Source organism: Melitaea cinxia, chromosome 22 (assembly GCF_905220565.1).
Source record: "Melitaea cinxia chromosome 22, ilMelCinx1.1, whole genome shotgun sequence".
NCBI classification, from domain to species: domain Eukaryota; kingdom Metazoa; phylum Arthropoda; class Insecta; order Lepidoptera; family Nymphalidae; genus Melitaea; species Melitaea cinxia.
In genome coordinates this window covers 12,019,801-12,032,370 of record NC_059415.1, presented here as the reverse complement: position 1 = coordinate 12,032,370, position 12,570 = coordinate 12,019,801, and the positions used below count along the sequence as shown (strand labels likewise).

The following is a 12,570-nucleotide window of genomic DNA, read 5'->3' as shown; positions in this document are numbered from 1 at the left end:
ATGTGTACACTATGTGAGAAATTGTTTTTAATCATAGAATTATATTTCTTGAAACAGCTTAAAACTTCACATTTAGTCTTTAAAAAATACGCATACCTAAAACTTGTAGCAGCGTCTTTAAAGATAACAAAATATTTCATACCTTGCACAGAAGGCACACTGATTGGTCCACAGACATCACTGTATACAACATCACCTGGTTGCTGTGGTCCTCTGTTTGATTTCTTGAATGGTTGACGGGCATGTTTACCATAAGCACAACCCTCACACACAAATTTGTCATAGTTTGATAAGTCCACACCAGTAATTACATTGTTTTTACACATTTTCTCTATTTCTTTTACATTTAAATGTCCTAGACGTTCATGCCATGTTTTAAGGTCTAATTTCTGCACTACATTACACACTGGATTTTGAAGTGTCTTCATCTTTAACTCATATAGATTGTTGCTTTGCAAAGATGCACACAGCACTATTTCATTGTTCTTGTATATTAAAGCATCTGTATGTTTCTTTATAATTTTATAACCTTGTCTTGTCACTACTCCTTCAAAAAATAGGTTTCTTCTCAACTTTGGTACATAAAGAACATTTTTCAGGATATTTGTCTCCCACTGTCCGTTGACACACTTTTCTATCAATACATTTCCTTGGCCAACTACTTCTACAGCTTCCTGGTTTCCAAGTTTCAGTGGAGATCTTGTATACTCATACAATTTAGCAAAATTTTCACGTTTATAACACATATGAGCTGAGGCACCGCTGTCTAATATCCATTTTAAACTATTATCATTATTTTTCCAATCTGTATTTGCTACATTGAATGCTAACATGTTCTTTTCTCCTTGTTGTTTCTGTTTCTGTCTTGGGGCACGACAATCTCTCGCATAATGACCGCGTTTCCCACAGTTGTAACATATAAAGCGATGTGACTTTTCATTTGATTCTTTGTTAAAATTTTCATTTAATTGTTTGTTTGTTTTCTTTAATGGAACACTTTTCTTCTTCAAACTTTGTTTTGACACTATTAAAGCAGTTTCATTATCTTCTTCTACACTCAAACTGGCCTCCTCATCTAGCAAACGAACTGTCAAATTAATAACAGTTTGATTCTTCGGATCAAGCGACATCCAAGCCTGGCGAACAGATCTGTACTTGGGAGGCAGTGTACTGAAAATTTTAGTTATGATTGCAGTTTCACTAATATCATTACAGCCTATACAGTCCACTGCTGGACATAGGCCTCCACAAGTTCACGTCAAAAATAACGTGAACTTATGTGTTTTGCCCATAGTCACCACGCTGGGCAGGCGGGTTGGTGACCGCAGGGCTGGCTTTGTCGCACCGAAGATGCTGCTGCCCGTCTTCGGCCTGTGTATTTTAAAGCCAGCAGTTGGATGGTTATCCCGCCATCGGTCGGCTTTTTAAGTTCCAAGGTGGTAGCAGAACTGTGTTATCCCTTAGTCGCCTCTTACGACACCCACTGGGGGTGGCTATATTCTTTAGTACCGTAGCCACACAGTACCAATTTCTTGAAGTTTCTTAGCTAAACTTTCTACTTTAGCTATATGCTGAGCTATGCTGTCTGATGGTGACATTTTATACTGATAGAAACGCTCATGTATCATCATTTTAGTCATCTCAGATTTTTTTTCATAAATTGACTCAAGCTTAGTCATCACCTCTAGCGCTGATTCGCAATTTTCGATGAGTGCTATTTGATTGAAATCCATAGCAGACGTTATTACAAACATCGCCATGCCATCATCTTTATTCCATTGAATCGCATTTCCATCTGGTTTTGGCGTGTTGATATCTAACCCCTTGGCACGCAGGGCACATTTAATTTGGAATTTCCACTGCTTAAAATTCGTTCCATCAAATTTTTCTAGGTTTGTCTTTACAAACTCCATTTTCGGGTAGATAGATAGCACGTGGTTTTACTGTCGAAAATCACTTTGAACTTTTCTGTTTTCCCTGCTCTTTGTTTATCACCAAATGTTAATTAACGTGGACCAGGGCCCATAACCTATTGAGATTTGGTTAATAAACAAGATTTCTTTAGTTTGAATTTAATTTAACCTTTATTCGCAACTTCACACAATGCACAGTAAAAATTCTATAGAGTGACAGTTTCTTAGAAAATGGCGCCATCTGGCGTTACAACATTTAATAAAAGTAAGCAGGCAAGGAACAGCTAACATACAGCCTATAATTAATATTACATTTTATAAAATTTTATCCAATATTCGAATTTTGATTAAAATTGGACTTAATAATTCTTGGTTTTTCTAATCTCACATCAGACTAAGAATTTTTGGTAAAGTAGTTGTTGAATTTTTTCCTCTGAAATTGCTATGTTGACAGTCTCATTAAGAGTTTTTGGGGATTTGCACCGGATTATGTTTGAGATACGTGGTATTAATCCCATTTAAAAGTGATGAAGTGCCATTTCTTCCATGGCTGCTGTTCTCCCTATCATTTCTCTACTTTTGTGACCGTGACTAATTGATATTTCGGTAAGGAGTTGCGATAAACAAGTTTCAACCCTCAACGTGTACTGGCTAACAGATTCATTTGAGTGCTGTTTGCACTTTTGAAGGTCTTTCAATAAATGAGCCTAATGTTTCCGCTCGCTGAATTGTGTTTTTAAGAATTCTTTGAGTTGTGGCCAATTTAAAAATTCTTTAATCGAACAAGCTACTTGGGCTTTATCTTGTAATTGGCAAAGTATATATTTAAATAATATATCTTTTTGGGGTTCTGTGGCTAGGTCATAGGCGTTACTACAGTTTACCAGAAACGAGTTTAAGGTTTCCCTGGAACCATCGTATGGTTTTATGAATTTTAATAAAGTTGAAAGATCTAATTCTATCTTAGTGGATGCGCCGGTAGCAATTTTTTCTTGGACCTAGTAACAGGTCCAGATGGAAGTGATTCTAAAGGAGGAGTACAAGTAGCACCGTCCTCTTTCCCCAAGGCCTCTTTCCCCATGTAGGAGAAGGATTAGAGGTTAATCCACTACGCTGCTCTAATGCGGGTTGGCGGATATATTCCATACTAGGAGTAACGATCGCTATCAGGTGTATTATGATAACAACCGGGACTGACGGCTTAACGCGCTCCGAGGCACGGTGGGGAGACCCACAAGGACTGCACAAACACCCAGACCACGGCAAACACCTGTGTGGCCAATACAAAATTTACGAGCTCCTGCTCAATTCGACTCCCCATACCCTAGTGACAGTCTGGTACCCCCCTCCCTAGACGATGCTATCAGAACAGGTGATGAGTGATAGCTAACCTTAAACTATGATACATGCTACTTTGTCTAGCTTTCTAAAGTGCCAGTTTAGATCCCCCCTTCTCCCAAACGCCTTACTCAAAGTAATCTTCTGGCGACCCCCCAGATGCTGCTAGCGGAGCAGGCGACGGCGGGCGCGGTGCCGCGGCGCGCGTCCCGCTGGTGGCGCGGCGCGCTGGCGGAGCGCAAGCCCAGCTACTGGCTGTTCGTGGTGCGGGAGGGCGGCAACCTGGAGCTGTACTCGCTGCCCGAGATGCGCCTGGCCTTCCTGGTGCGGGACGTGTGCGCCGGCGAGCGGGTGAGTGCGGCCCCTGGGGCGGGTTGGTTGACGACCGCTACTGGCTGTTCGTGGTGCGGGAGGGCGGCAACCTGGAGCTGTACTCGCTGCCCGAGATGCGCCTGGCCTTCCTGGTGCGGGACGTGTGCGCCGGCGAGCGGGTGAGTGCGGCCCCTGGGGCGGGTTGGTTGACGACCGCTACTGGCTGTTCGTGGTGCGGGAGGGCGGCAACCTGGAGCTGTACTCGCTGCCCGAGATGCGCCTGGCCTTCCTGGTGCGGGACGTGTGCGCCGGCGAGCGGGTGAGTGCGGCCCCTGGGGCGGGTTGGTTGACGACCGCTACTGGCTGTTCGTGGTGCGGGAGGGCGGCAACCTGGAGCTGTACTCGCTGCCCGAGATGCGCCTGGCCTTCCTGGTGCGGGACGTGTGCGCCGGCGAGCGGGTGAGTGCGGCCACTGGGGCGGGTTGGTTGACGACCGCTACTGGCTGGTCGTGGGCGGGAGGGCGGCAACCTGGAGCTGTACTCGCTGCCCGAGATATATAAGCCTAATTTCTCACCGAAACCATTTTTAATAAGGGACCAGTTTTAACAATCGAATAAACATTGCAGATACTAGCGGACAGCTTGGAATCCGTTCCAATCATGACAGAAATGACTGATGAAGAGGAACTCAACTCAGGCCATAGCAATAATGTGGACAAGCTTCAAGAAATTTTAGTGGTGGGGCTCGGATACCGAGGAACAAGACCGCTATTACTTTTGCGGTGTGATGACCAACTCATGATTTACCAGGTGAGTGGCGTTTCTGTTAGTAACCTTAATACTGAGGTAAGTTACAGCAGGAAATATCCTGCTCTAAATCTGGACCGTTCCTGTGGTGAGTAAGGTGGCCAGAGCTTTTAGACAGGGTACCCGACCCTGGGTAGAATCGGCAACTGGCGATGCTTCTGGTGTGCAGGCGTCTATAGGCTACGGTAATCGTTCATCATCTGGCGGGCCGTACGCTTGCTATATATAAACTGATCTAACTAAATTGGCTAGTTCACGCCCAGGCCATACTCTATTCAAGTTGGTTTATCGGTCGTGAGAGCCTCATTTTATTGGTCGCTAGGATAGGTTAACACTTCGTAACCTTTTTATAGATACTCCTAGGTATTCTTTATTTTTATGTAAATCTTTTTCATACAAACCAAAATTTCACAAATTTAAGTCATTGAAGCAAATATATTAAGGTGTGTTTATCTTTGCATGACATCTCTTCCAACAGACCCGAAAAGGAACACTAACACATTAAGTACTATTCATTTAAGCCTAAGTTACTATTTTCAGAAAACGTTTCGTTTAGCCTACGAACAGTTAAATTTAGAACATGTCGTCTTCGAATTTTAATGTTTCTTAAGTAAAACGAACCGTTTTATGAATATAGCAACGAGATATTAGTTGTAACTTAAGAGTTATTATTACCCACAGGCCTACAAATACCCTCGAGGTAACCTCAAGCTACGTTTCTCGAGAATGTCGGTTCCGTTTCCCTTCGGCTACCGTGGAACACCACCTCGAGCGCCTGATGTTCCGGATATAAAGCAGATGAGATATTTTGGTAAGTTTCACTAATTTAAACATGTTAATAATACTCCTCTGAAGCAATGTTGTGTTCATGTGGTGTGTACGGTAGGCGGGGCTTTTGTGAAGTAACGGACCGTAATAGTTTTAGTTTTCCCACTATAGTGGTATAAAAATACATACAGAAAAGCACAGTTTATTTATTGATTTCAAAAGAGTAACTGCGGAGTTTCTCACCTATTCTCCTCTGCAGAATCTCCAATGATAGTGATTTGAGAAATAATAATCACTCTTAAAATTTTAATTTGTAAAATGATGTATGAAAGTACTTTTGATGCCTATTTGAATAAAATTATTTTTGATTTTAATACGTAAGAGGCATGTGCTCAGCTGTGGATGTTACGGGCTGAAGTGAATCCCTGTATATTAATCCTTATATATATTATTATATCCTTATGTTTAGAGTATAAAAGGGATTACTAATTAAAATGTCCAACACCCAATTTTTACTATAAAATTGTATCCACAGGTAACGTCGGAGGCTACAACGGTGTGTTCATCTGTGGCCACAATCCGTATATGCTGCTACTAGGGGCTAGGGGGGAGTTGAGGTTGCATCCCTTATGCCCAGACGAAGGACCAGTTGCGTCCTTCGCTTCCTTCAATAACACTAATTGCCCTCAGGGATTTTTGTATTTTAATGCTAAGGTGAGGATTATATGATCTGTACAATTTTATTTGTGTACTCGCTGACCCAGCGAACTTCGTACCGCTTAATAGTCAATGAACCCAGTAGGTGGCGCTGCTATCGGTTGTAACTCCGAAACTACTGCACTAATTTTTATCAAATTTTGTAAGAATTTGTAATTTGGTCCAACTTGGAAAACAGGGTAGTTTTTATTTCAATTGGAACCGGTAGGTGGTGCTGCTATCGGTTGTAACTCCGAAACTACTGAACCAATTTTTCTCCTAGTTGCTATATATGCTATATAAGCTTAACCGTTTAAAAAGGTCCTTGCTTTGACCTAGAGCATGCAACTTGTGCAGAAAGATTATGTGGTATAAAATCCTATTGAAAGCTTCTGCTAAATTCGTGTATATAGCGGCAACTTGGGCTCTTCTTTTATGCCCATATTTGGTCATTAAAATAAAACCTTTTCACGGATGCTTTTGTTGAAAATTTACCCGTTTTATTTATTTGCCTACACATGTTTATCATTATGACAAATATTTGAGTCTGATTATAATCACTTATTGCCTCATATGTCTTGTAGGTGTAAAGATCCTTCCTGGCTTCTATTAGTCGTACGATAATTTCTAACTGAACATTCGAGATTAAACGTTTTTTGTGTGCATCGAAGACGGTGTGTCACTGGGTCGCAGGCACTTTATTGCTGGCACGATATTGTCATCTTTGCGGAGACGTTGGATGAGTTAGGCCGAATGCTGGCCGGCCTAAATGAGCCCTCCCAGCGTGTCGGTCTCTGTATGAACTTGGACAAAACGAAAGTTATGTTTAACAACCAAGTCATACCGAGACCGGTATCGGTTGATGGTACCCTTCTCGAAGTTGTTCAGGATTATATTTACCTAGGCCATACTATCCAACTAGGCCGCAACAACTTCGAGGAGGAGAACGACAGGAGGATTCGGTTGGGGTGGGCGGCGTTTGGCAGGCTTCGTCGAGTCTTCACTTTGAAGATTCCGCAATGCTTGAAGACAAAAGTTTTCGAGCAATGTGTCCTGCCTGTGTTAACATACGCAGCCGAGACGTGGACACTGACGAAGGGACTGGTCCACAATTTAGGGTCGCTCAACGTGCAATGGAACGGGCTATCCTTGGGGTCTCTCTCAAAGATTGGATTAGAAATGAGACTATCCGCGAGAGAACGAAAGTAACTGTCGTAGCCCACAGAATTAGCAAGTTGAAGTGGCAGTGGGCTGGTCATCTGTGTCGTAGGACCGATGACCGTTGGAGTAGACGGGTCCTAGAGTGGAGACCGCGTGGCAAACGCAGTGTGGGACGTCCTCCGGCCCGTTGGACCGACGATCTACGTAAGATTGCCGGTATCGACTGATGTTGGCGGATGTTTGGCGCGAACTTGGGGAGGCCTATGGACTGCGATAGGCTGAAATGATGATGATGATGATGTTGGTGTGCATAATTTTTTGAATATAGGAGGGTTGTAACCAAGCTAATGTCCCTTACAGAACTCGCTCCGCATCTCGGTGCTGCCGACGCACCTGTCGTACGAGGCGGCGTGGGCGGTCCGCAAGGTGCCGCTGCGCGAGACGCCGCACGCCGTCACGTACCACGCCGAGAGCAGGACGCACTGCCTCGTCACCTCCGTCAGCGCGCCCACCACCTCCTACTACCGGTTCAACGGGGAGGACAAGGAGCGCGCCGACGAGAACAAGGGCGACCGGTGAGTGGGGGGGGGTGCGGTGAGTGGGGGGGGGGGTGCGGTGAGTGAGGGAGAGGAGTGGGGGTGACTGGTGCTGTGAGGGACGGGCGTTAAAAGTATACTATCTTCTGACATCTTATGCCGTATCATTTCTCACTATTAGTTTAATAATAATAAGTACAAGATGGCTTGTGGTAATTACAACTCTGTAATTAATTTGCAAAATTCCAATTCTATTCCAATCTAAAATATCCATTTGATGCAGCTTTATTTTCTCAACCAGTTCATTATTTTGACCTTAACAATTTAAAATAGCTTTTCATAAAAATACAATTAAAATTTGTCCATTCCAGGTTTCCATATCCGATGATGGAAAAGTTCGCCGTGATGCTGTTCTCGCCTGTGTCCTGGGAGGTGATCCCCAACACACGTATCGAGTTCGATGACTGGGAACACGTCACCTGCTTGAAGAACGTTTCTTTGTCTTACGAGGGGACTAGGTGATTGTTAGACCAGATGATTAAATAAATAATAGTTAATATAGTAGCTAGTATATAATATAATAAGCTAGATGTTTCAGAAATTATTTTGGAATACTTGCTATGTATTCGATGTTTCGTAGTGAATACGTCCCTATTTAAGACACTACACACATATACTTTACACAATATATGTGAGGATTTGATTTTAGCCTCTTTCCATAAGAGAATCGATTGGTCAGTTACAGAATAGTACAGTACATTACAAGTTTGACCTGCAGTTTCATCTGAATGTATTAATTTAGGTTTTAGATTTTGTTTAAAAATTTATCAAAAAGGAAGATATTGATAAAAGGAATTAACTCGATATAAAAAAATGCAAATTCCATTATCTGGTTATAAGAATGTCATTGAAATAATATTTTCGTAAACAGGTCAGGTCTTCGAGGCTACATTGCGATTGGTACAAATTACAACTACGGGGAAGATATCACGTCCAGAGGGAGGGTATGTTACATTATTCTTTTGTTAAATCACTCGCCTAGTTGGCTTCATGTTTGGTTCGTATATTTGTGTTTATACAAATACTAGCCGACCCGTGCCCACTTCGTTGGGCGCTAATTTTAACATACTTTAAATAACAAATTCTATAGCACTTAAATAAATAATATGTTGCTCCCGTGTATTTATTATTTGAAATTACAGAACCAAATAACATACTTTAAAGAACAAATTTATAGCACTTAAATAAACAATATGTTGCTCCAACGACATTTATCAAAAATCGAGAAAACGTCGTCGATAGACTAAAATAAGACTAAATTAATAACGTCGAAAGACTAATAAATTGTTTTCTAATAGCGATTGATGGCGCTAGTTTATTTACCGTTTTGATATAATATTTTAATCTTTTTCTTATTTACTGAATTTTTTGTTCAATTACAATAAAATATAGCCTATGTCACTCCTGAATAGTGTAGCTTTCTGTTAGTAAAAGAATTTTCATGATCGGATCAGTATTTGCGAAGATTACCCCCTACATACAAACAAAGTTATAAACTTTACCTCTTTATAATATTAGTATAGATTTATTTCCGGTCTGGTTGTTAGTCCTTGTGGGTCTCCCCACCGTGCCTCGGAGAGCACGTTAAGACGTCGGTCCTGGTTATTATCATGTACACCTGATAGCGATCGTTACTCATATTAGAGAATACAATATCCTCCAACGCACAATGGAGCAGCGTGGTGGATTAAGCTCTGACCGTTCTTTTCCTACATAGGGAAAGGGGCCTATGCCCAGCAGTGGGATAGTACAGACTGAAGCGTAGTTTGTTTCAAATGCATATTAATATTAGGACTTTAGTAGCAACAAGGGACAAAATTTTACTGTTAAAATTACCATTTAAGCTTGATTTAATCGTAAAGAAATACATGACGATAATATAATGTCTTCTCTTATTAAGTCTTTGGTGGATAGTTTTCGGTCATTCCAGCGTCGTCAAATATTTAATATGCTAATGTCACTGGTACTTGGATCAGAATTACACACAGCGACTATTAAAATACATTAAACATTTAGGAAAAAATGGATAAGAGCCAATATTCTTCAAACTATTGGATCGATTTTTACCAAACTAAGAACGCCCGCAAGGAAACCCGCTTTCACGCAAAAAAACGAATGTGCTTTAGAACATACGGCTAAAGTAAAACTTACAAAACGTAACTCTCTCTCTTTCTATCTTCACTAACTTATATCTCCCTCTCAACTTCCGTTCGCCTCGTCCTATGACACTTTTCGAAACGAACTCGTCGCGCATTCACCAGCTTGCTCCCCAAGTTAAGCATGAGTAAAGAAGTTTTACTTCAAGGAAACCGCTTCAAAATCGATCCATCGGTGCGACAAAGCCAGCCCTGCGGTCACCAACCCGCCTGCCAAGCGTGGTGACTATGGGCAACACACACGAGTTCACGCCATTTTTGGCGTAAGCTTGCGGAGGTCTATGTCCAGCAGTGGACTTCTATATAGTCTGATGTGATGATGAGTGATGTTTAAAATACAGATGATACAAATACACATGTAGTATGAAACAACTTTTTCGGATGTTAACGCGGCTTATTAGGTTTATTTAGATGCCCAACGTTTCGGATATTTCACAGCAACCACGGCTTTATGTATAACCGCGATAAAATTCGATAAAATTGTTTCATTATAATGAGTGGAATTCGTGTAAACATTAGAAACAACGTGTAGTATGATTTGTTTCAGATAATAATCTACGATATAATCGACGTGGTGCCCGAGCCCGGCCAGCCTCTCACCAAGAACCGTTTCAAGGAGATCTACGCCAAGGAACAGAAGGGTCCCGTCACTGCACTGACCCAGGTGTTGGGTTTCCTCATCTCAGCTGTGGGACAGAAGGTAATTAGACCATCACTAAGAATAGATTTTAGGATATCTACGTCAAGGAGAATATTTTTAATAACTTCATTACGCACGTTTGACTTGAGGAGTAACCTGGTGAATGCGTGACGAGAGCGTTACGAAAAGTGCGATCGGGCGACACGAACGAAAGTTGAGAGGGAGATATAAGTTAGATGGAGATAAAGAAGTTTTACTTCAGTCTTGTAGTCTAAAGCATACACGTTTTTTTTTAGATTTACATATGGCAACTGAAGGACAACGATCTGGTGGGCGTGGCTTTTATTGACACGCAGATATACGTGCATCGGATGTTGGCGGTTAAAAATCTAATATTAGTAGCGGATGTCTACAAATCAATATCTCTGTTAAGATATCAAGATCAACATAGAACGCTGTCTTTAGTTTCGAGGGACTTTAGAACCGCACAGGTATTGTTCATCAATCAATACTGATCCCTTATCATTATATAAAAAATCACTTTTAAACAGTGTTTTACTAATTGTCGTATATATTTTTTATATTTTTGTTGCAGCGGTTTGTAATTGGCTTTCTATGTTTGATGAAATTTACATTAAATTCACATTTTAACACTTTGTTAACCGACTTTCAAAAAGGATGAGGTTTTCAATTCGATTGTATTTTACTTTTTATCTATGTTATCTCGGAACTTTTGAGTGGATGGGCCGATTTTGATGTTTTTTAATCAAAATTTGGTGTGTCAAGTGGTCCCATTAATATATTAATTAACTAGCTGTGCATGCGACTTTGTCCGCATAGAATTTAACAAAATAGTTATTGTTTAGTTTGCAAAGTTATAAAATAAAAATAAAATCTAAAATAAAAGTAGCCTAAGTTACTCCTTATTACATCAACTATCTGCCGGTGAAAGTCCCGTCAAAATCGATCCAGCCGTTTCAGAGATTAGCCAGAATAAATCGACAGACAGACAGACACAAAAATTATAAAAAATGTTATTATTATTTATGTAATTATTATTTATACATCCATATGTATCCATCCATAATGTAATTATTATTTTTTACATCCATATGTATTGAGTAAAAAGCGGTTATTTTAATATTACAAACAGACACTCCAATTTTATTTATTTGTGTAGATATAGATAAAATTAAGAATTAAAAATTATTTATTAACATAAATTTAAGTGCCATTTCACAAAACATCGGTAACAATCCGCGAAATTGTAATATATTGACGTCGTTAATCTCAGTATTGTTTGCAGTAATGTAATTTATATTTTTGAAATATAGTAGAGCATCTTTGTTGTAGTAAAATAATGAATCAGAATTTTGATTTATATTGTATGTACAAAATTATTAACCTTTTCATCAGCAGCCTCCCTGGGTAAACGGTCGAAATGTATACTCTCAAGTTCTATTTTTCAATAACTTTTGCCTTAAAACTGTATAAAAAAATATGGTAATATGTGGAATATGTTTTTGTTGATACATAATGTAGATATTTTTCCATTTGTACCTCCGTTAATCCGTAATAAAATTTTAAAGTTACAAATATTTTCCAAATAAATACAATTTTAAAAGCGATATTTTTTTCTTAGAAAACAAAGAAATTTTAAGGAATTATCTATACCAAAGTAAGCTTACATCATTTAGGAACATAAAAAAAATAATAATTAATATATTTAATTATTTTTAAAACCTTTTGTATTAAAAATAAAAAGATAGTATACAGATTACTTGTAAAACACCAGCGTCCTCGCAGGACAAGATAGCTAACATTATGTACAACAACATTTGTTCTACGACTTTTGACATAACTCAATACATTAATTGAAAATGATTTTTTAAGCTTTTATTGTACTGTCCTGACATTTGTAAGTCTATGTTTCATTTATTATTATTTTATAACACTTATTAACACTTTCTCTGCCCGATAATTGTAGTTAATAAATTTAATATAAATTGCTTGGTGGGTTTGTAGGCAGTATCACAGTATGTATGTCGCAGTGACTTAAGTGAATGTGTATGTAGATTAGCTATCTGAATCCTAAACATCCAAAACATGTGAAAATTATTAACGTAGCTAATTATTATTCTTTAGCGTTTACTAAAGTTTAATTAAACCAATTTAATATAAAA

General features: G+C 39.7%; 1 protein-coding gene across 1 annotated transcript in view; it reads left to right on the top strand.

Annotated features, from left to right (window-relative positions):
• LOC123664631 (cleavage and polyadenylation specificity factor subunit 1) overlaps nt 1–12,570 on the top strand; it is a 62,964-nt gene that overhangs the window by 37,419 nt on the left and 12,975 nt on the right. Inside the window, exons 12-20 of the mRNA XM_045599149.1 lie at nt 3,411–3,602; nt 4,191–4,373; nt 5,052–5,181; nt 5,674–5,852; nt 7,356–7,570; nt 7,903–8,049; nt 8,463–8,535; nt 10,295–10,447; nt 10,684–10,878. Coding sequence (XP_045455105.1) covers nt 3,411–3,602; nt 4,191–4,373; nt 5,052–5,181; nt 5,674–5,852; nt 7,356–7,570; nt 7,903–8,049; nt 8,463–8,535; nt 10,295–10,447; nt 10,684–10,878 — 1,467 coding nt within the window. The remainder of the gene's footprint in view (nt 1–3,410; nt 3,603–4,190; nt 4,374–5,051; nt 5,182–5,673; nt 5,853–7,355; nt 7,571–7,902; nt 8,050–8,462; nt 8,536–10,294; nt 10,448–10,683; nt 10,879–12,570) is intronic.